This window comes from Nycticebus coucang, chromosome 11, assembly GCF_027406575.1.
Source record: "Nycticebus coucang isolate mNycCou1 chromosome 11, mNycCou1.pri, whole genome shotgun sequence".
Lineage (NCBI taxonomy): Eukaryota > Metazoa > Chordata > Mammalia > Primates > Lorisidae > Nycticebus > Nycticebus coucang.
This window is the reverse complement of record NC_069790.1, coordinates 68577602-68603382: the sequence shown is the minus strand read 5'-3', so window position 1 is coordinate 68603382 and position 25781 is coordinate 68577602. Positions and strand designations below refer to the sequence as shown.

Below are 25781 nucleotides of genomic sequence, written 5' to 3'. Positions count from 1 at the left end.
CGGCCTGTGTGACATTTATTGCCTTAGATTTTCTGGAAAGTCCCAAAGAGATTAATTTCTTTCTTTTCCTAAAATCTGTATAAAGTATTTTATAAACCCCTCTCAGAAGTTTTTTAGGGTGAACATTTTTGATGTATGTGTGTGTGTGTATTTCTCCCCCACTTCCTTTCTTCCCTTTTTCCTATTAAATCAGAGACTATATCACAAAGAAGGGACAAAGTATATTCTGTCCATAAGATTCTTTGACATAGTTCACTGTAATGGCCAAAATATATGGAATCCTCTTTCTTTTTCCTCTGTGGAACTGCTTTAAATGTAATTAAATGTATAATGTAGGTGCTTGGAATTGGTGATATCTAAGTGTTTGTCCTTTATCCATCCATCTTTCCAATATTTACTGAATCTTAACTTGGTGCCACCTTCTGGGCTAAGCCATTGTGACATAAAGATGAATGACTCTGGTATTGTTTCTGCTTTCATGCAGCTTTCAGAGCTTAGAAAAATAATAGAGACATTTCACCAAGAACTGTAATTTGACCTGGTAAATTTCATAATAAATCTTGTATGTGGTTCTTAGACTATAGAGGAAGGTGTCTGCATCTCAGGTTCAGTAGTGGCACGTGAGGAGGCAGCCTGTGTGGGAGCTCTAAAGGTAAGGGGTAGAACACAAGGTTTACAGGGGTAAGGTTTTCTGGCAGCAGAACACACGGGCAAAGAAACGAAAACTCACACACTTATGTCTCAGGACCTACAATGCCTACCCCCCAGTGTAGAAACAGGCAGAGAGGCAGGGAGAAACAGCATCAGGAGGTAAAGCTAGAGACTGGCCCACCAGAGCCTGCCTTGAATGCCGTGCACACTTTAGACTTTATCATGTTAGCAAGAGTCACTAAAGAGTCTAAGAAATTATACAATCATACGTATTTAAAAGGAGACATTTTTTGCAGAATTTTATTATTACAAATAGTATGAAATTTACTAAAAATGTTGACTTCTACCAAATTGCACAAGAGGTTTAGCATAACACAAAGGCACTGGACTCATTTCAACAAAAGTAGAAACTAATGTCCAAAGGGGTTACAGGTGAATACCTGAACTCTAATTTCTGTGGCAGATAATTTCTTAACTAAAGAATTATAACCCCAGTTTTTCAGCTTAATTTGGTTCCCAAATACACTGGGATAATACATTTTTGGAATTACAGTTACTAGGTTATATACTTTTTATTGGATGATACTTAAAAATCAGGAATGTATCCAAAAATCATTTGACTTCTTTTACAATCACATTGATGAAGCGTCAATATTAATATCTTAGTAATGAACTTACGTAACATTTTTGTGCTGTTTGCCACATGAAGACAAGGTTTCTTAGGGTGGAGGGGGATATAGCAAAAATTGAAATCATACGGAACACTTAGAGTAATAAGATAAAAGAGAAAGAGAAAGCACAGTAAAAAAGAAAGGGGAAGACGTGGAAAAACGAGTGTCTGAAAAGGAAGCAAGAAGGACATTTTGGGGTATTACAGAAAAGTTACTAAAATCAAGGTCAACACAGCAGCACTGGATGTAGAAATTGGGAAATTAATTTTATACTCTTGAAATGCTAGGTCTTAAAAAATAAATTTTTTTCTCAAATTTCATATTATTTGCATACTCACATATATTTTAATATATATATTACAATGTAACTAGCCATATTTTCATTATACAAATGTCTATTATTGATAGATAATATATATTTTATGACTTAAATTTTATATTTTGTTGGATATACATTAAAATTATGCTTTGGTATCATGCTTTTGAGCAATTCAAGGCATTTAAAAATCTTGTTAGTTCCCAATTATTTTTAACACCTAAATCTTTCCTTATATTCCTGCCTGTAATGCAAAGTCTTTGCAGTCCACAATGCCGTTCCTTGTACTACCGTGTGTTGAGAAGGCACTACTGTGTGACTCAGCGTTGTTTGTGAGAAAAGTAAGGAATAAATTATCTCCCCTTATGAGAGAGAAATACAGACATTAAATCATAAAGTATTAATTATAAATGTGCTGTAATACAGGACGAGGAGAGGGGCACTAAGTGTCTACAAGTCCAGACTCAAGTGAGGGTGTAGGATATTCAGTAACTCACACGTAGCTGGGGCACACAGAGTGAGAGGTAGGCTTGCAAGGCATGGGTCTAGAAGGGGCTCTGTAAGCCGTAATTGATAACCTGTCGATTCAATATAATTTCAGCAGAAGCGATTGAACAGAAAAAAACGGGACAGATAAAACTGACATATGAAAAGCTGTATCTGGCTGAAGTGCAGAATGAACAGAATGGGAATAAAGATCAAAACAGGAAAATAAATTAAGACTGGTTTTAAGGGTCCTCTTAAGAGAGAAGACAGTGTGCTTTAAAAAACAGAGTGATAGCCAGGGCATCAGATTCAGGACAGATAGAAAATTAAGGATTTCAGAATTTGATTGCTGTTATCTCATTTCAACATACAGTAACCCTATAAGGTGAGCACTATTATTTTCCCCACTTTATAAATGAGAAAATTCAGGCAGAGCAAAGTTATGTGAATTCCCTCAAGTACACACTAGTGTAATATGGCGCAGAAGATTTGAATGGACAAAATCAAGAGTTTTGAACTAAAGCATTTTTAAAATCATGTTCTTAAATACAGCATTTTGGATGGAAGATTTGTAAAAGTCAGAGGTGTAAAACATTGCCTGAGAATATAGTGGCTTAATACAAATCTTTTTTGGTATCTTGTATTTTCTGTGGGTGAGCAATCCCAGCATGGCGTATCTGTGTCCCTTGCTTTTCTCCCAAGCCTGTGATAAAGTCACCATTCAAGGCTGTGGTGTCACCGAAGGTCATACCTGGGGAAGACTCTACCTCTATGCTCACGTGACCATTGGCAGGGTTAAGCTACTGGAAGGCTGTTGTACTTGGGCTTCGTTCCTTGTTGACCTCTTTGTTACCTCCCTGGCAGGCCTCTTTAGAGCAGCTCTCGGTATGGGGGTTGCCTATCAAAGCAAGCAAGACAGCCAGAGAAAGAGAGTACAAGAAAGATGGGAGAAATCGTCTTTTGTAACTTCTTATCTTGGAAGTGACATCCCATCCTTTTTTTTTTCACATTTGACTCATTAGAAGCAGTCATTAAGCGCAGCCCACATTCAAGGAGAAGGGATTCCACCAGGACATAAATATCAGGATTTAACATTGATTGGAAACTATGGAGAAGTCTTCGGCATAACATAAATTGGAAGTAATGACTGATTCCACATGAAGTATATGGAGAGGGCAAAGTCAAAGAGGATTCCTTGAGAGCATAGAAAATGATGATGTATTTGGTAGCTAAAATTTGAGTGAGCTTGGGTCTTCCCTGTAATGTAGGATGTAATTACAGGGTTACCAGGGGTTTGAGGAGAACAGACAATGAGAAAGGAAGGAGAGTAGTTCAACCTTGAGGGAGTGTTTGGCAGTTGGGGTGTCTGATTGAGGTTGGTGACACTGAACTTTTATTCAATAACCCCATTGGTGTACCTGCCTCTGAAGGTGCTCAATAGGCCAGAGGTAGATAAGGAAAAAGTATATATCTGGGTTCATTCCGCCTAAATTCTCTGCTTGGACTGTGATTAGATTAGAGTGATGGCAAAAGGGTTGTTGATACAGTGAACCTTGGATTATGAGAGCAGTCGAGATAGGAAGTTTGTAAACAGAGACAAAGCAGAAGTTCCAATGGACTAGAATAAGAATAAACACAAAGATCAAATATGATGAGGGATTTACATGAGGAAGCTCTCAGACATAAGGATTACAGGTTAGTGATGTGTATGATTTTAAGTTAGATAATTTTCAGGTCTAAGAGCAATCGTAGAGTGGATGGAAAAATGAGGGAGAAGCAATGATCACTGGAGCTGGAATTTAAGAAGGTGAATGTGTTAAATCATCGTCCTCGCAGATGCTGAAATCGCTCAGGATCTGGCAGGACTTTTGATGGTGAGATTATCAGTTTGATGGTGAGAGATCCCAAGAGTGGAATCACAGGACAAGCACGCCTGCAGATGAAACACACTGGATTGCACTGTTAACACAAATGTATTCTTGGAGAGAAAAAAATAAAATCCTTATGCTCTTTGTGCTTTCCTTTACATTTTTAAAAATAAATTTTGAGATAGTTTCTTACATAGCAATAGAAAACTAACATGCTATTGACTCTTCCCACATTATTGTACGTGTGCATCTGAGTAGCTGTCTGTTTATCTTGCTGAGTTAGTCTCACATTGTTTTGACAGATAATCGATCTTTGCTGACAAGTCCTCCCTGGAGAGGCTGCAGCCTGGGCAGACTTTTCACTATTTTGTTTCACCTTGCCTATTTAGGTTATTTTTCTGTTGCAAAGCCCTGATTCAAGACCCATAAATGACTAGTTGCGGAATCAGCAGGACTCTCTCTAGCTTTTTTCCCTCTTTGCTGGCTGACAGTTAACTACCAGGTAAGATGGGACCAGTCCTTTAGCCCCTCCAAGAAGTAAGAATAATTTATTAGGTTCTTCATTAAGCATCAAGGGAACACTTCCTTGTCTTCATAGTAATTTGAGATTTTAGTTGAAACTTTAGCAGTTTTGTCTTTTGAAATGTATCCCGAGATTTGAATTTTATAAACATTTAGACTCTAGTAAAAATTATCTTAAATGTTCCATATACTGGCTACTTTCTGAAAGAACAGGCATTTGAGAAAACAAACTTGCCCTGGGCAAAATGTGTTTTTCTAGGCCTTCCCATTTCCCAAACCGTCTCCAGCCCTCACAGCCTCCCTTTACAGGAATGGCTAAATCAACAAATGCAGGGCTTACTGGCAGTAAGACAGGCCAAGACTATTTCCATTTTTTGGATATTCCTGCTATATTAGAAATGGGCCATGGAAGGGGAAGGGAGAGGGGAGGTTAGGGTGGGGCCACACCTACGGTGCATCTTAGAATGGGTGCAGGCGAAACTTACTAAAGGCAGAATACAAATGTCTACATACAATAACTAAGAAAATGCCATGAAGGCTACGTTGAACAGTTTGATGAGAATATTTCAGATTGTATATGAAATCAGCACATCATACCCCTTGATCGCACTAATGTACATAGCTATGATTTAACAATAAAAAAAGAAGGATATAAAATTAGAAAAGAAAACTTAGTCACCTAGTATATCAGATGAGTCTGCTCCTATTACGAAAATAATTTATATATATAAAAAAAAAGAAATAAAGAAATGCTCCCAGTAAGGTCACAAAACTGATACATGTTAAATATGGACACTATATAATTATGCTTTCAAATATGTACAAAAACAAATATATAAACACTTGAAGATATACTTGAGGACGATATCAGAAGTCAAATTCTGAACCTTTTTGTCAAAATAAGGACAAGACAAATGGTCCACCTCAGTCTCTCCAATTCTTCTGTTTTGTAACGAGCAAATTTTTCCACATCAAAGTTGAAAATGAAGTCCCTCTAAGAATATGTAAATTTTAATAGTTGCTTTGAAGATAGATTTATTTATTACTTGGAGAAATAAATTTCTAATGATAGATTGTCACATGATTAAATACTTGAGAGGTGTGGCCCAACACTCCTCTGAAATAATTACACATGTTTACTTCACTCACAAAAGAAGTGATTTTTGTGATTTTTTTCTTTTTTTAGAAATTAGCTATTACTTTGAGTTGCTTTTTCATATGAAATAATATTAAAACATGGCTTCTACATATGACTATCATTAATGATTTTTAATGGGTAAAATTATAAAAATGTTTTTATAATTTTATAACAGCTAATGATGTTTACTTAGTTACCTAATGATTAAAATTTCTTTAGTTTAAAATTATAGCTGTTTTAAAATCTTAGAAAAAGAATCAAGGCACAGTATGTGCACTCAGCAAGATAATATATTCTAAACAAAACAAATTCTGATATATTAATTAAATTAAGCTATAGCTAGAACCTTTGTATAGTTACACCTTTGTATCTCAAATAATCTAAACATTTACATGTGTAAACTGGCAATGAAAATATCATGATGACAACTGGAAGAGAGATGTAATTTACTGATAAAATAGATCTTTATTTTAAAAATGTTTATTTTCACTTAAGATAAAAACCTACAATGGGCCAGGTGCAGTGGCTCAGGCCTGTAATCCCAGCACACTTTGAGGCTGAGGAGGGTGGATTGGTTGAGGTCAGGAGACCAGTCTGAGCAAGAGCAAAACCCTACCTCTACTAAAAATAGAAAAATCAGCTGGGCATTGTGGCCGGCACCTGTAGTCCCATTTATTAGGGAAGCTAAGGCAAGAGGATTGCTTGAGACCAAGAGTTTGAGGTTGCTGTGAGCTACCTCAAACTACAGGAATATTCTCTAACAAGAGCATTCACAATTCCTTTGAATGGGAAACATTTTAATATGCAGATTATATTACCAAACATGTATACGAAAACTCACTGAAAATTATACTTTGTTGGCATCATAAATTTAGAATCTAAATGCCTTTCCCAAAATCATAAAAATTTTTGGAGTTTACCATCTAATCTAATAAGATTCATTGGGAAATATTAAGGTAGGACATTCCCAGAATGGCCAGGAAACAATGATATTGTTGGTTCTATTTCAGCCATTCTGAATATGGGGAGAGGGGTGAGAAAGAGACTCAATTGCATGCAATTAATCAGTGCCATGTAAATTTTCCTTTAGTCTTTCATTAATACGGTATTGTACATATTGGAGGATATATCATGATGTGGCTGGATAATTAGCCAAAAAAATCAGTTGTAGTTTGTTTTGTTCTTCTTTCTACGAGATACTTGAAAAAGAACAGGTATTATTTTTATATCATAAGAAGGTAACTCCACATTAGATTTCAAATCTGAGAACTTTGCTAATGGGTCTCTGGAGTTACAAAGCCCACCTAAACAAAGTTACCTTCTCCTTGTATATAGATATCTAAGGTCTTTCTCGATGGCAGTGCCAATGATAGAATTATTAAGAGCCACGGCTTTGGAAACCACATAAAGCACTCTGGGCTAGGCTTGTCACATAAGCTCAAGAACTGTTCTCTTCCAGGACTCTGAAGATTTGGAACAGGATTATATCACCCATGAGCAACATAGAAATGAATAATTCTGTTTAAATAATTCGAGATACATTACATTTCAACATTGTAATGTTGTAAAGTTAAAAATTTATTAACTATAAGGGTATAAAATACAAAACATGACTAATACTAATGCCTTAGAAGAAGACATTTTATTTCTAAATGTCAATATTTTTACATTTTCATTAGACATATTACTATGTGAGAATATAGATGAATTTTTTAACTAGTTTTTTGATTCATTCAACCTTACATTTTCTTGATTATTTTTCCACATAGCCATGGACTTGTTTTAATCTGCCATCATCAAGTTATTACTCAATTTAAAGTCATCCTTTTTTTTAGTCACTACTTCAAAAACTTATTGGGGCAGCTTTTGTGTATATACCCTCAGCTAGGCTGAACGAAGTCCTGATGACAGCTGAGCATAAAGAGAAATAAGGAAGTCATTTAAAAACATGGATTTAACTTACAGAACATGAAAACATGGTAAAGTAAAGATAAAAATAACAGCCAGGATCATTGGCAAATGAATTCAGCTAGAACTATTTTCTTCTATCTTTACCATTTAAGCTTTACATGGTGCATCTCGATTACGATCACGAATGCTATGTACACCTGTCTCATGCTGTTTCTTCTTCAAGAGAAAAATCATTTACAGTTCTCATATAATACATGAAAAAATGACCACATTCCTTTTTCAGAAAATGTGTTAAATAATTTATGTGGACAATACGAGGTAGAATAAAAATCATTAATAAACATTTCCAGGAATTAACATGAAAACTTTTCCTAAATACAAGTAAAATGCATAATTCCCTTTTGCTTTTTAATATTCATTCCTTTGTACTCCAGATGCTGAATACTGGAGCACTGCCTGACAGTGAATTCTTCCATTTTGAGAACAGATTATTACTTCATAAAGACTGTAGTGATTCCAATGATCCTATAAATATTTACTTACTGATATTTCATTGTAATAAAATTAATTTTATTTTAAATGCTGCAGAAGATAGGTCTCTAATTATACTACACTTTTGGGCAGAGAGTATTAGAATTATGATTACTATATGATGTTTTAGATCATTAGCAATGTGAAGAATGATTTAATAACTACCTAACAAAAGTCTAGAACACAACCTTGGAACAAGACATTAAAATAGTTACCAGATGGTTTTATTTATATATCTTTGCAGTGGATGAAATATTTCTTTCTCATAAATCTAAACTGTGTTAAATATCTCCATTAAAGTTAAATAATTTATTTTTGGAAAGTATTTGAGCATAGCCCTTATTGCATACAAACTGCAGAAGCATCTGGTTCTTTAGAAGACAATATTGTTCACAATTGATTAAGGAATGGTAAATTAAAATAAATCGGTGACAAGAAATATTTTATGCAGTCCTCGAGAAGACAAATCTCATAGGCTCATAAGATAAAACTCATGGCAACATTTTTATTAAAAGTCATCGTAAGAGGTTAATTTTTCCTTTCAATTCTATACCATGAGAATAGAGGTATAATAAATAGGTGATTAGATCATTTTCTAAGTGGATAATCAATGAAACCCGAGCTTATTGGTTGCTGTGCTTCTAAGTAAACATTTATAAGCACCGACTACTTGCCACAAACAGAAGATCTAGTTGAAACAACCAGAAAATAACTCTTTTCCAAATATTAACGATACCACTCATGTTTTTATTAGCACTGTTTCTATCATTTCAATACCTATGTCACATAGAAGAAATTTATGAACCTTTATTCATGTCAAAAGGAAAAATTAATATTGTGATGCTAATTACTTTATAAAGTGTTATAAAACACTTTATAAAGCAAAAATTAGGACTATAAGCAATGGTTTCAGATCAAAGTTCACAGAAGTCAACGACTAAACCATTCATGTAGCCCCTATGCCTGAAAACTGACCTCTGTCATTAGGGCTGAGTTTTATCTGAAAAAACGATGACTCGCTTTGTCCCTGTCATGTCGGAACAGACTACCGAATAGATAATTAGGTAGAAATTAAAATTTGGTCCAAACAATTGAGTGATTTATTCATGTAGTTATAATGGCTACTCAGAGAACCAAAACAATATTTGTATTTTTTTCATACACTTATATTTAACCATTCTGTTGGGAAGGAATGACAAAGGTAATCATATTTAGCATTAAATCTTTTTTTTTTTTTTTTACTGAATTTTCATTTACTCAAAAGAGTTACTAATTATTCTTCACAGATTAAGTATTTATTTGCCATCTTATAAAATTGGCAGTGACCTTATTTTTGTTTTCAACAAGAATAATACTGAAATAGCAGTTCTAAATCTAGTTCTTAATCATTTTTTATATTCAAGTTATTTTTTCAATTAATTTATTTAAATCCTTTGTAAACTGTTTTTTAAGGTGAAATTGAAATTAATGCTCCCTTTTCCCGCCCGTTCATAGTTTGAGGCTAAAAACAACCTCAGTTTCTTTCGCCCCTTCATTTAAGACTCAGTTTATCACACTATACTCGTCTAATACTCTCCTAATTTAAATTCTACGCATAATTCGAAATACAGAATAGAACTACCTAAATTATCAGGCCTGTTAAACAGTAGAGGCTCATTTTATGTAAATGGATTAATGTTGGCTTTACAAGGGTACAAAGCATATTGACCTGAATTTCAGATTGCTTATCCTTAAAATATGAAATGAAATAAACATAAAACCTACAGAAAGTAAGTAGTTTGGGTCTCAACGAAGCAGATAAATTTGAAAATATTTTATTAATTACATGAGACTATAAAAGTATTTTATGTATCTGTATATATGTTCATGTTGTGTATATACATATATGTTCATTATAAACATATGATATTGAATATGATAAAATGTTCAAACAAGTATCACAATACATTGTAATGTCACTATATCTTATTGTCAAAATCAACACCAACTTTTCTAAATTTATATTTTATAATAATTTTAGTTGTTTATTCATTTAATCAGTAATAACTAATATAGCATATTGTCGAGTTCTAAATAATCAGTAATTTGTAGAAACATAAAAAGATATATCAAAATGTATGTGTATATATGTTTTGGAAGAGTGTGTATATATATATCATATTCAACAGCAAAGCATAGAGCTGGTCAAAATAGAAAGGATAGTGAATTGCTATGAAACTACTAGATATTTAAACAAAAGAAAAAAGGACATTTTATTATAAAAACACTTTCCCTTGAGTATTTTAGCAGCATAATTCACGATTGCAAGGAAGTGGAAATAGACCAAATGCCAGTACATGAGTGGATTAATCAAATTTGATATTTATATACAATGAAGTACTACTCAGCCATAAAAAATGGTGATATAATATTTTTTATAATATCTGATGAGGCTAATTACCATTCTTCTAAGTGAAGAATGGAAAAACAAACATCACATGTACTTAATTACCAAATTGGAACTAGTTATTCAACACTTTTTTGCACACAGGGAAATAAAACTCAGTGGAAATCAAGTAAGTGGGAGCAGAAAGGTGGGGTTGGTTAACTTCACACCTAACAGTACAAGGCACGCATAGTGGGTGAAGGCCACACTTATGAATTTGACCTTAAATATACAAAAGATACTCTGTGATCAAAACATGGGTACCCCTGTAATATTCTGAAATAAAAAAAATGCAAAGAAGCTAACAATGCTAAATAATGCTCTATGATTTTCAACTAACAGTTTAAATAGTAATTATTTACATGATAATCAGTAATAATTAATGCTCTATTAAGTCGAAACTCCCCTGTGTTAAACGAACATGCTGGAATATGCACTGCTAGATTGTTGCCAGTTGTCTTTTACTGAACAATGAGAATATAAACCTGCTTCTTGGACTCATGTTAATTTGCATATTTTGAAATATGAATGGAAAGGTTAGCATAACTTATCTAAATTTTGTCCCTTAGTATGAAAAGAGTTCTTTTGAAATTAATCCTGAATTTTGATTATAATGAAATGTTAAACTACTGAATGCTAAATTGATGAGATTAACTTTAAAATGTCTGATTTTTACTCACTGACATGTGCATGATGTATATATTTTTCTTAATTTTTATCATATCCTCTCAACTGCTAATGATCATAAATTATTTTACTGCCATTTATTTATTTTTTTTATTTTTTTTACTGCCATTTATTTTGAAAAATACTTTAAAGTAGAACTTTCTATTTTAAAACAATTCCATTTTAAAATGCAAGATTTTAATCATAAAGAAGTATGATGAGAAAAACATATTAGTAATGAAGAAAATAAGGGCCATAGAAAAAGGAGAATTTTATTATTATAAAGCCAATCTCTAATATATTATTATTTTTTGCTGGCACACATTATTACCACCATTATAAAACAGATTAATTTCATCAAAGTCAATTTTAATAGACTGATGTCTTATGTTGCTTTTCAAAGAGAGTAATGAAAAATAGCCCCTAATAAATATTATTCTTCAAATAACATTTGGCCATCATAAGCCGTTATTTCTCAAATCTTTATGCCCTGAAAGAATTGATAGAAATAAAATCTCTCAATTTAGTTTATGGAAATTACTGTCTGAAATAGACACTAAAGGGTTCCAAAAATCTTAAAAATAGCTATCGAAACAATCAGTGAAGAAAAGAATATTCTTGTAAAAATCAGCTCATGAATACCATCTGCTTTGCAATGACATCCTGGCTTAAACACTAGAACAAATAAGATTTTAGCAAGGAGTTTTCCTGTTACTAAAAAATGTCCAAAATTATTAGGCAAGTCTAACAGAAGGACAAAACAGCATTAATGCTTAACAGCTCTGTTTCCATGACTATGTAGAACTGATAACATTTCAGATATATTTTTGAAAAAATCACACAGATTAGTGTGTGTTATCATTGGCAACACATAAGATTTCTGAAACATTAACATTTCTGACAGAAAAATCACCAAAACATCTTATAATTTAAGAGAGATAAATCTTGGAATGAAAAAGGTCCCTTTTACCTCCAAACAAATTCTTGGAATTCACATTGGTATTTCTCCCAATGGATAATGTTATTTTCTCACTTGGCTTTGTGGCGAACACGCTACATTAACTTTCTTGAAGTTATTCATCATCTTAGTAATGAACTAAATCAGTCTCATTGTACACAAGAGAGAGAAAGGGCCTGAGGAACACACTTTGGAGCTCTGGTTTATGAACTCTTTATAGACATAATGCTACATATAACCCATAGATGACTGGGGGAAAAAACTCTAGATTCGAATAAACTGAGAAAATACAGTGTCATCCTTGAAGGAAATGGAAGAAAAACACACAAGAAAAAGCAAAGACGAAATGACTACAATACTGAATTACCCAAAGAGTATGCTGGGAAGATGAATATGGTTTTGTTTGTTTTTGCTTTGTTTTTAGTTTAGGTGGGAGTGAGAAATATGTGAATTCCCCCAAATTGAAGATAATGTGATTGATAGAGAGATCCATTCACTTGCTAAATAATCAAATTAAACTATTGTTGTAGAGAACCTTCTAGGAGTCAAGCATCTTTCTGGGCAATGGGTATATAGCAGTGAATATATTAAACAAAAATCCTCACATATCAATTTGGATGGGAAGAGGACAATAAATGAAATGACAAAGAAATAGATACAGAAACTTAGATGATGACAGGTGCTATGGGAAATAATGAAGAAGAACACAGACACAGAGAGTGCTAATTTAAATCTGTCAGTTAAGGAAGGCCTCATGACCTGAAAGTGTAAATTCAAAATAGTTGCTGAGGAATCTGAATTTTCTAGAGAAGCATCATGACATACTCCCGAGAAAGTACATGGTTACTAAGACATTTAAGAATTATTTCTACCAACTCATAACGTAAAGCTCTTTAATGATATCTGGATAATTTCTACTAAGGAAATAGAGATATTACCAAGAAAAAGAAAATTGGTGTTATCAAACATATTTATAATTGTCAGACGTGGCAATGGAAAGATTATAAATGTTACTTCTGGGGGCAAGACATGATTGCAAGAGGGACTTTACCTAACAAATGCAATCAGTGTAACCTGGTTTATTGTACCCTCAATGAATCCCCAACAATAAAAAAAAATAACAAATAGATATTTGATCATTCTGCCTTGGTTTCTACCCATTTTTAAGTCTTTGCTTTCCATAAATCATTTTAATTGAAGAAGTGTTTTACTGACAAAACTTAGAATCGCTGTCCATATGCTACTTTTCACACTACCTTTCATTAGAAGGTACACCTCTTCCTGTGCCTTTGCTAACTCACGATGGAAATGTAGCACATCACGTCATAGCTACCCCGCAAGCCTAGCTCCATGTGAAGGAACAAACTGTGACTTTGTTTTGGTTCTATCTCTGGGAAATATTCTGTGGCACAACCTGGAAGGATTAAGGAAATAGTATTAATCTTTCTCCATCTTCACGCAAAGTTAAACATTTGAATTTGTGACAGGGAGTAGGATTCAAGATACAACTGTTTGGTTACATAAATGTTGTAAAAAATATAATTTTGTTTTGGGGCTGTGGTATTGATACTAGACTGATGGGATCTGGAAAAACAAGACAAAAATCCAACCAAACAAAAATTTCATTTGGCTTTAAACAAAGGCATTTTGCCTTTAAACAAACAAAAAGGTATACTATAGTGCTTTGATAGATGTATGTAAGTTAAATAAGCCCCCCCAACCCCCCCAACCCCCCAAAAAAGATATGTTGGAGGCCTAACCCTCAGAATGTGAACTTGTTTGGATGCAGGGTCTTTACAGAGGTAACCAAATGAAAATGAGGTCACCAGTGTGGGCCTTGATCAATATGATGTGTATTCTTATAAAAAGGGGAAATTGGGGAACAGAAATAGCCACATAGAGAGGGGGAAAATGTGAAGAGAAGCAGGGAAAGGCCGGCCAACTACCAGCTAACAAGGTCGCAGTAACTGGGAGAGGCCTGGAACAGACCCTTCCCACAAGTCCTCAGAAGGAACTGACCCTGCTGTCATCTTTCTTTTGGACTTCTAGCTTCAAGAACTGAGAAACAATGAATTTCTATTGTTTCAGTTTGTGGCACTTTGCTGTGACAGCCCTAGCTAATCAATATAACACATGGGCAAGAAGAACCAAGTGATCCCAGGGGTAGGAGGTTAAGCATGAACTCTGCCTCTCTGCTTCATTCTCTACCTTTACAACTTACCATCATGTCTGGAAAAGAGTAAAGAATGAATAAATGAGGCAATGAGTAAATATAAGCAAGAATTAATTTTAAAAAATAAACTTAAATGATAGGGATTTAAACTGGAATTTTAAGACAGCAGAGGTTAATGGCAGAATAAAGATACCAAGCATGGCTCTGTATTAGCAAGAAATAATTAGGAAATGTTCAATAAGTCTAAAAGAAACTTTTCATCCTTTAAAGGATGAAAACTATAAAGTGTGGACTCTAGCATTTTAATTCTAGTCATGTTCTGGTTTAATAAGGAGTCATGATGAAGTTAGTAGCCTGCTGTGCTGCAACTCTTTAAGCAAAAGACATATTGATTTAGATTATCAACAGGACTTTCTAGAGTCTATTGCCCAAGTTGTGGCAACAAAAATATAAGCAGCCCGTCTTTCCATATACTCCTCATTCCATTGCTTCTATGATTATAAGCTTCCCTTTATAAATTCAATTTATTCAATAAATGTTGAACATAACTTCCTGCTAGGCACTGCATTAGACCCTTGGGACTATGCAGTAAGCAAGGCCAAATTCTTGTTCTTACAGAGCTTATATTCTATTGAAAAAGAAAGATGATACATATTCAATAAATATGCAACATAATGTATTTAATAAGTAATATGTACAACTTTAGAACTAGAAATGGAGATTTGTGGCGAAAGATTATAGTGATTTAGAGATCAAAGAAGACCCTCTTTGTGGATGTGAAATCAGAGTGAATCAATACATAGGCGTGAGCTATGCACAGATCTGGGGAGAGAGAGATCTAGACATGGGTCCTGGGTGGGGATGAGGTTAGCACATCCATGGAACAGCAAGGCCAATGGGGAAGCAGAGTGAGGAAGGAGGAAAGTGTGGAGGGTGACCAGTGAAGTTGTGAGATAGGCAGAGACCACATCATATGGGGCCTTATTAAGAAATTTCTAACATATTCAGACTTTAACGAGGCTCTACTAGAGATTTTAGCTGTGCAATCAGTGACATAATCTGATGTACATTTTAGAAAATCACTCTAGATCATGTTAGAGAATAGTCTGCAGGGAAGGCAAGAGTAAAACAAGCCCAGGGGCTAGGGAACAGTGTAAATAAAAAACGATGATGGCTCTGGGTTAGCTTCCCCACAATCAGCAGAAGTAAGTCCAAACTCTATAACTCAGCAAATTCAATCCCTTGCAATATGGCCCTCACTCAGATTTCAAGTTACATTTGTAGTAAGCCACATTTCTTATTTTCTTTGTTTTATGTCCTATTATCATTCTGAAACTTTGTACATTTTATTCCTAATATACAGAATGGCCTCCCTTTTTTTCTTTACGGTCCAACAGAGGTCTCAATCTGTATAAATTAGAACCTCATTGAAACTTCAAATGATACTTACAGGATGAAGAGATGGGAATAATATAAACCATATATTTTACACTGCATTATATAATTATATATGTTTCTATGTTGTTTCGACCCCTACTGAATGGTGTGATTGTCACTACTTCATTGGCCTATGAAAATTAACAATCTGCAAACTACTGAACTAGACTTAACTTCCCATCACTATGACTATCACTTAAATTATTTTCTTCAGTACAGCTAATAGCAATCCATAGTTATAATTAACAATTAATTCGATTTACCTTAAAATAAACTCGAAGCTTGCATAGACATTTTCTTAAGAACAAATTGTAAAATTCACCTCTCAAACTCACTCATCTAAATTGCTAAAAACATTGCTTGTATATAAAACAGTCTAACTTGTACATGCAATAGCACAATACTTTAGAGTTTTCTATAACCATCCTACATTAAAGTGTGCATTGCGTTTCACCAAGTGAAAGACAGAAATACTAAACTGTGTTAGGGTTTTGCAGACTTGGAGTATTACTTTGGTAATTCTTCTCAAGTTCTTTCATGATTAGATACTTCATTAATATTGCTGATACAATCAGTAATACAACCTATACAACCCATTGTATTCATTTCCAAACTCAAAGTAAATGCTGTGTAATTGAGTTCATTTGAATTAAGAGTACAAGGATATATATTAATTAAATGGTCAATACACCCACTGGAAAAGCCTATTTTTTGTACTGATAGAAGGCTTCTTACTTTAAAAATACCATCATTAATATGACTATAGATATGTCTACACATATATACATACTTACATATAATGACATATCATTCAGTGCACAGCCAATGTGTAACACACACAGGGCAGTAGAAATACAGAAACATCTCAGAGAAACCAACTTGGAAGCTTCAGGATGCAAAGACCTAGAGTTTGCTAACTATACATTAGGGAAACTAAATTTGAACGAATTTTTATTCTAACTTGAACTGTTATATCTATCAAGAACCTTCTACACAGCTATTTATTATATTTTCTTAAGTAGGGCATGCCTGCTTTTAAGGCCAATTACTAACATTTCTTATTATCAATTATAGAAATGTTCACAGATGTTTCTAACATATTTGTACATATTCTTTTTCTGCTCAAAGCATTATCTATACATTTGAAAATAATTTCTATTAGTCAAAGAAATGACAAAAAATTCTTGCTTCTGTAAGTACTAGGACTAAGGCTTCCCTGAGGGTAGAAAGCTGCCAGAAATCAAATAAGCACGGATAAACCATGATGATTATACTATTTTTTTTATCTGCCTGCTCCAGAAGCTCCCTCTTGACCAGTAAATGTTCTAAACTTTTGTATGAAAATATTCGGGCTATAAAAGGGTAGAATAACCAGATTGTCATCAAGTCCTTCTTTCCACTTAAGAATCCCAGTATCCAGGGTCTGAATCTACAGTCATACTTTGCCTTATCTTTTTATAGTTAATGTTTATTCCACGATGCTTGAAAATAATGATTAATTATATATTCATTAAAATCACAGCCTATAGTTGACAGTTGGGAGATTTTTGATATTAGAATAAAACTTTCAATCTCTTTGTCATAAAATAATAAACTTATAATTTTACCTTACCTCATTTTTCTTTGGCATTTTTAAGTGAATTTATAATTTTTTCTTGCAAATTTCTAATGCAATATTCTTCATTGAAATTTAACATTAGGTGTCTAAAGTATCAGGAGATTTACCGCCTCCTAAAATTTGCAAACATGATCAACATCAACTCATCCATTGTCTTCCAACTGAAAAGAATCACTCTTACCGTGTAGCCCTCCGTATATTGAAAAGGAGCCCTGGAACTTTCATCTGCTGTTGGACTCAGAGGCTTGGGGTCAGACATAGAACGCTGCATCATCTTGGCTGTCTTAGGACTTGCCGGGGGAACTTTAGCCATATCTGGATGCAGTACTTTCTGTGGACTGATCTCATCAGGGAGGGGTTTTTCATAAGGTACAAAGGCTGATTCTAAGGCTTTGCCTGGTGAAAGTGGTGAGATGGGTGAATAAAGGACTTTGGGGGATTTGGGTGGGGAAGGAGCCAGCTGTAGTGTGGAATCTGCCCGGAGGTGAGATGAATAACCAATCTCTAAAGGTGTTGGGCGTTTCTTGTCTTTGGGTGGAGATGTGGCACTCAGATATTGAGGACTTTGTGTGTCTGAATCTGCTTCTGTTTGACATCCTAAACTGCCCCCTTTGTAAGTTTTTTCAGGTGCTGAAATGTGTTTAATGATCTCTACCTTGGCGTCCACTCGCGCCCGTATCGAGGGTGTCCTTATGGTTCCCACGGGTTCGGTTTGCACAGATATCTCGGCTACTGTTTGCACCGCTATGCTGGAGACTTTGGAAAGGGGCTTGGTCTTGTCCGCCTCTGTTGTGCTGTCACCGTATTTCCCTCCACGAGCTTTCCTCCTTGATCTAGTGGGCATGTCCCATTCATCCTGATCTTCATCGTCAGTTTGGACACTCGTGTCAACGCTCTTCTTGGTCCTCCTTCTCCTGCTGGTGAAACTCCGGTCTGCGGCGTCTTCGTCGTCGGTTTGTACACCACTGTCCACTATCTTTCTAAAAGATCGAGAATCATCTGCTCCATTTTCTCCTATCTCATCATACTGTCCTCGGCCTTTAGCCCCAGAACTTCTCTTTTTGGGTGGTTTTTCCTCTTTTACAACAACATCTGTTAGAGGAATTTCTGAAACCGTGCTCAGGATGCCAGGTGGGGCAATGTACTGAGTAACACCATCAGACTGGACCGTGTACCACCCTTGGCTTTGTGGTATTTCAATGGCCACAACTGCTGAAGCTGTGGTGGTTGCATCCTCAGTTGCCCAAAATTGAGCGCCTTCTGGGGCAGTGTACTGACCTTCCAAAATTGCCTGCTCTGTCGTGGTTTGTGGAGAAGCAGTCCCAGAAGGGTCATAGTTATACTGGTAGATCTGGCGAATCTTCTGCTCCTCCAGCTGCTGGTGTAGCTGTTGTTGCAACTGTTGAATCTGCTCAAGCTGTAACTGCTGCTGAGCTAGCGTCTCCTGCCTCATCATGAACTGGGCCTGCCGCTCTTCTTCCTGCTGATAGAGAAGGTGTTGTTTCATAGACTGCAGCTCCTCCAGCTTTTTTTGAACCATGATCTTTTCCTGTTCTCGGAACCTTTGAATTTCCTGACGTTCCCACTCCAGTTCCTCTGCAAAGCGCTGTTGCTTAATTTTCTCTAGTTCCAAGAGCTCCCGTTCCAAGTCTAGCTGTTGTTGTTTATCTTCTTCAGGAACAATTACAAGAGTGCTTTCATCTCCCACCACTTCAGAAAACACTTCAGATGCTGTGGTTAAAGTAGGAACAGAGTCTATTGTCTCAGCAGTAAGAGTTTCCATAGTAATAGTTTGCAAAGTGGCATTGATATCAATACTGGTTACTGCAATGTCTGTTTCAGATGCACCTGTTGTTATAAAATAAGATCTGGGCATTGGCTGGCTCTGGTGGAGGGCGGATAAGGAAGTCACAGCATCAGTTGTATGAATGCCAGATAAATCCCTCACAGTGGTGCTGAAAATGGAACCAGGTTGTGTGGTGATAGCAAATGTGGAGGGTATTGGAGTTGCTACTGAAGAATAAACAACACCATTAGATGACCTCAAAACACTCCCCACACCATACTGGGGTCCTGGAGGTGGTGTCATTCTTGCTGTGGAATACTGTGGGGTACTAATCCCAGCTCCTGAATTGACTTGTCGTGTTTCTGGATATGGACCTGTAGTCTTGCTTGAATAATCCATTACCTCACCTGAAATACAGGGCAGAGTTATAGTCCAGTTCCCAGAAGGAATGATGCTTTTTGGGTTCGAAAGCCCTGTCATCTTGATGAACATAATGAGTGGGACTGCATGCAAATCCACAGGTTAACCTAATTAGATGCGGAATAAAAGCAATGTTGAACATGCAGGCACATGCAGATGACTTTGAGCAGAATAAACTTAAAAAATGAAGAAATAAAAGTGCATATGTATTCCAAAATATGTTGCCAAAACATCCAAAGGAAGAGAAAAAAACAAAATTGGCAAGGGGACCACCTTTCATCCTGAAATGAGATGAGGGACCCCATAATGACATTTCAAGGAAAGATCTGCAGCCACATCATACTGACCTGTAGTAATTCTCCCTGAAGTTAGATCTACTGCTGCATCAGTTCCTTCAGAATAATCAAAAGCATTCTTACTTTTATAGAAAAAATGTCCAGCTTCCGCTAAATTAGTGTCAGACATGGAAGGTTTAATCCCCCCAACCCCTCTGTACCCATAGGACCCTGATCGATCATATTGATAGTGGTCATCTCTATAACCAAAACGATCCTCAGGAAGAGTAGTTGCAGGCTGCTGTGCCGTGCAGCTCCTTCCAAATGGCAATTTATAAACCATATCACAGCACACAGCTCTTCTTCCTGCAGTCAAATCAACAGGTTTTTCATCATCTTCTATTATTTTGGTCATCACACCTGACGTAGATTCGTCCATTGTGACGACAGTTCTATGAGTTTTGGTTGTACTGAGATCCACCACTTCTCCATCAGTGATCCCCTGAGATGTGGCACTATCAGTCCATCCATTTGTCACACCTACAGGAGGCACAGTGACAGGCTTTGTAACAGCCATTGTCACTGCATGTGCTGGAGTACCTACAGACAAGTTTATTGGTGCTTCCTCCCTAACTGTGGGAAAGACCTGGTCACTTGATGTCCTATACAAAGGCTCAGCATGCTTTGCTGTAGTAAGCTGGAGTGGTGCTGTCATTGCATGTTGTACACCTACCAGGCTTTCTGTGCCTGTCGTGTAACTTGCACTAGCTGGGCATGTGACAAAGGTCACTGTCTCAGTGACCAGAGATACAGGAGTCACTAATGAAGTTGCACTGAGATTTATAATAGAGGGTTGGACAGCACTAATTTGTCTCCCATATATTTCATTTGTTGCTATTGGCCTTTTCACATCCATCGCAGAAGCAGAAAGATCCATACATTTTTCAGTTGTCTTAATTTCTACTTTTGGTACTGTACTCAAATCAATGACATCACTGACAAGTTGTAATTTTCCATCTTCCTTATACTGAAGCTTCTCTAAATGTAAATTACCTAGAGCACATGGTTCTGGAGGAATTGATATAGAGACACTGCTGAGATCAACGCTGGGAGCTGTACTTCTGGTTGCTGAAACCTCAGGCTTGGAAACTTCTGTTGTAGGAAACTGTGTAACTAAGGTGGGGGCTGCAGGAAATGAAGACAGTGCTGTGACAGGGGCAGCAGAAAATGTCCCCAAAGCATCAGAGATGTATGGAGTCTGTTCTGAAGAGCTTGGAATTTCTACAGCTGCCATAGGAGAAACCACAGAAAACACTGGTTCAATGGAAACCAGATCTTTGGGGGGTGATCCTAGGGGCCAACTGGTAATTGGTTGGACAGCTGAAGAATCTGTTGGAGTCCCAGGTTCAGATGGCAATGTAATAACTACATAAGTTTCCATGAGGGATTTGGAATACCTTGGTGAGGACTTGTTAGAGTGTGGGGAAAGTGGGGAGGTAGGGGAAGGCAATTTATAATCTGCTGAAGTCACTAAATTTAAGGTCATACTCGAAGCTAAAGATAGATCTGTTGGTTTGGGGTGTATATCTGTTGGTTTTTGTGTAGTTGCTGGAAGCTGTGGAACTGCTGGTTTGGGGGCAATTGGAGGTTTGCTTGGCTCAGGCCTATGGGTAAATACAAGTCCAGATGGAATTGAAGACGGTTTAGGAGGAACAGGGGGAGGTGCAGGGGTACATATTTTTGTTGCAGGTAACCCATTAGTCCTTGAAGCAGCTGTGGTTTCTACAGTAGTAACAGCATCAAATAGAGGCATAGCAGTGGTGGCTAGAGTCACTGGAGCTGGAGCTGTTGCTTTTTTTCTAAGATGACTAGCTGGTTTAGGTGAAGTTGGTGGAGGAAGTGGTGGGGGAGGAGGGGGAGGGGGTGGTGGGGGAGGAGGAGGTGGAGGAGGAGGAGGTGGGGGAGGAGGTTGGGCTGATATATCCAAAGAAGAACTTCTAAAGAATGGATGAGTTTTAGTTGAAAGAGCAGAAACAGAAGGACTGCCAGATGGTAATGGAGGTGCCGGTTTTTCCTGACCAAAGATCTCTCCAGGTACAAAGTATGCAGTTGAAAGTGGCTCCTTTATGGGAAGGGCTGTTACAGAAGAAAGTGGTTGATCAAGCACAGTTTCAGATAAGCTGGTTTTTGTTAATTCAGCCTCAGTCTTTTTATCTCTGTAAGCTTCCAAAACTTCCAGAATAATTCCATTCCCCATTTCCTTCTTAGCTTTCTTCACTGGGTCTTTTTCAGAGACAGATATGTCAGTGGAAATAGTGTCAGCAATCGGTCGCTCTGTGGGCTTAGTTCCTACTGATTCTATAATAGAAGGTGCCACATCAGATAAGGAAATCACAATATGATCAGCACTAGCTCTACCACCTGGTGTGGTAGTCCGATCTAAAGGTACACTTATGTCTTCTGGATAGTCTATAATACTGCCTGGAAAATAAGTCGATGAAGAAATGTCCTCAGAATCTTCAAATTTAGTTATTATGTCCACTGGCTCTGTATAAACTGTAGTTATGCTGTCCAGGGTAGTAACAGGTGAGGAGCTATCAGTGGTACAAACTGAAGAAACAGATGATGTGAGAGAAGGTGTGTCAGAGGGTGGGACAGAGGTAGCACTTTCTGAAGGTTCAGAGTAGGTCAAAATCAGTGATTCGTGGGCAATTATCTCTTGAATTTCTCTTGTATAATCAGTGACATATTCATCCTCAAGTTCTTCTGTAGAAAAGTGTTGGGTTATTTTAACATCTGGGATAGACAGTGTTGCACTGCTGGTTGAATCTGTAAGAGATGCTCCTGAGAGAACACTCGATGTCAAAGATGCATCAGGAACGCGGTCAAAGTCCATGGTGGACTCTGTCAAGTCATCACTGATAGGGAGCTGGGGTGGGCTGGATCCAGGTGTTACCTGCATTTGTTGCCTCTTCATGAGCTCCTCATAGGCAGCATCGGCATCTAGTAATTTCTTTTCTTCACTCGTGGAAGTCACCATAGTACCCAGATCCACTATTTCATGGCTTTCGGGGATGATATAAGAGCTTGAAACAATGTCCTCTTGAGGCACAATAGAATGTATGCTTTCTAACTCATAAAACTCTTTCTGTAGGTCTGTAATTTTCTGCATAGGATCTTCATAAATCTGCTCTGGAAGTCTTATTTTTTGCTCTCTTCCTCTCTGTTGCATAAATCCATTTTCTTCTTCTTGCCTGGTTAGCAGACTGCCATCTACTGATCCATTGTACGTGTCTTCTACTAAAGATTCATAAATATAATCCTCTATTAACATCCCACCATACAAGGGCTCTTTTTCAAACACTTCATCTCGTTCAGTCACAGCTGAAAAGGCTTTGTATTTGTGTGTTTTATGTATCATTTCTTCATACATCTCCTCAGCACTTTTTAACGTCTTTTGACTACCTTCTTTCTGCATAATAGATTGCTCATCTGTTGGCGAATATAAAGACACAGCTGTGGGCAATTTATAAACTTTCTGTACTTCTATTATTTTTTCTGGGCTTATTTCAAAACCTTCTGGATCTGATTCTATGCTAGGTGAATATTCAGAACAAGAAGATCTATGGAGCTCCTCCATTTCCGCAGCCTGACGTAATTCTTCTGTTGGGGATGCATCTTCAATGGGGGAGAGATTACTGGGTGGTGTCTTTGGTCTTTCCCTCCTTCTCTGAGCTCTAAGTTCATCTTTGTCTTTTTTTGATTTTTTACTAGAACTCTTTCTTTGCTGCTGCTCTAATTCCCGCTGCTTTTCTTGTTCCTTTAATAACTCTTCTTCCTCTCTCAATTCTTCCTCCTCTGAAGAATCTTCAATGGTAGGCAAAAGAGGGCCATGTGATCTGTGCCGAGCTTTGCGTTGCTGTTTGCTCTCTCCTTTTTTGTGACTCGGGCTACTGTCACTGTCCTCATCAAGTGACGACACTGATGTAGGTGATGTCCCAGGAGTGAAGCTGGAAGCGTGCAGACTTGAAGACCCCTCTCCCCTGGACCTGTCTTCTGGTGAGTCTGTCAGGCTTTCCATTTCCAATTCTGGCTCTTCATCAAAATACAAAGTTGTTTTTTTCTGTGATGATTCTGCAGAATATTTATCAGCTATGGTACTGTTGAGATCAATGGTTTTAAATCGGCGTAGTCCTCCCTGTCCAGCCATGCCAATTTCTTCACTCTCCTGACTTTTCGTTTCTCTGTATTTAAGTTCAGGACTTTCATCAAATGTTTCATCATCTTCGTCATGCCATGAATGGCGTCTCCCGGCATCATCATCGATGCTTGTACTACTTTTCCGAGTCAGTCGTCTATGTTTCCCTGCTGTTACTTTTCCTTTCCCTTTTGTGTCTTCCTTCTTCTGGCTGTCAATACTACTACTAAGCTCTTTGAGCTGATTCCTAATAAACTCATCATCTTCAGAACCTGAAGCATCCTCATCAGCACTCATTTCTATAATTTGTTTTCGAATGAAGTCCTCCTCTTCCCCTGACCCTTGACTATCTTCCGGTTTGTATTCATCACTGCTTGATGAACCAACACTAGTTCTCCTTTTTCTTTGTGGAACAGGTGAATTTTCACTTTCACTACTGTCTTCAACTGAATCATAAGGCTCTCTTCTTATAGTTATATCATCAACAAACTCAGACCTTTCTTTATAGTCCTTACCAGAAGGAATGGCTTGCTGGCTGTCTTTTTTAAGAGTGTCTTTCTTTTCTTGACTCTCCTTGAGCTCATCTTCTGAAATAGTAATTTCCAGGGTTTCAGATACAATCTGAGTTTTCTGTTGGTCTTTAGGCTTCTCAGGAGAAACCTCATGGGGTGGTGTTTTCTTTTCTGACTTTTCATCAGTAAGAGTACTTGCTTGAGCTTCCAAAATAGATAGGACTGTACTTTCTAACTTAGCCAAATCTGAGGGGCTGGAAGGGCTGCTTTCTTGTGAAAAGGAGTCCTTTTTGAGTCCCTTGAGAAAATCCTTTTCATCACTTGGAATAAGACTTGGAATTTCGCCAAGTGAACTCGATATGCCATCAGAAGAATATCCTGTGTCGCTCAGACCTTGCGGGCTTTTAGGCTGCTGAGAACTTGAGGTGTCTGATTTGTCATCTTCCTTTTCCTAGCAGGGAGGAAAAGATACAGGAAAACTTAACATAGTTAAACTAAAACACTGCCTCTCTATTACTCTCAAATAGCTATTAAGAGCTGAAGAATAATGTGGGCAAATTTTTCAATTATATGTCAGTATTTTTAAAAGTTTGAATGAGAACAAAAATAAAGATAGTTTATACTTGTTGACCAAGGTTAGTTTTCATTTAAACTATGTTTAATAATGCCAATTCTCAATGACATTTGATTTTCTTCCAAAAGTACTCTAATCTTTCATATTTCAAAGACTTTTCCTTAAAATTTCTGATTATCTTTCTCCATAAATTTACTTTGGGATAAAGTTTAAATTGTGAAGAGAATTTTAATAACTTTTCTATTATCATAATTAATACTTTTGAATTATGAGATTAGGCAAAGGACAGAAAGAATGAGAGCATCTTTGTGCCTGTATCTGGCCATAAATTGAATGGAACCCTGGGAAATTTACTTAAAAATAAGCAGGTAACACACCATAATAATGCATGTACCCCTTACTGCAAAGGATATTATTGTTGTTAGGAGACTCAACGCACTGCTTTTTAATGACACTCTGAAAACTGTGAAACACTGTATATACTTGGTATTGGTATTAATGTTATAACTCTATATTCTGTAAGAATGAATGTTTAGAAGTTGTTAAGTTTAAAAAAGTTATGCAATAATTGGTCTGACTCATCAACTTAGCTAAAGAGAAATATTCAGCTGTTATTTTTGTACAATTGCTAATCACATTTATATT

General features: G+C 36.5%; 1 protein-coding gene across 1 annotated transcript in view; it reads right to left on the bottom strand.

Moving 5' to 3' along the window:
- Positions 1-25781, bottom strand: part of PCLO (piccolo presynaptic cytomatrix protein) — a 376239-nt gene that overhangs the window by 173204 nt on the left and 177254 nt on the right. Inside the window, exons 5-6 of the mRNA XM_053609602.1 lie at positions 19925-25013; positions 17553-19564 (exon numbers count right to left, since the gene is read on the bottom strand). Of these exons, the coding sequence (XP_053465577.1) occupies positions 17553-19564; positions 19925-25013 (7101 nt within the window). The remainder of the gene's footprint in view (positions 1-17552; positions 19565-19924; positions 25014-25781) is intronic.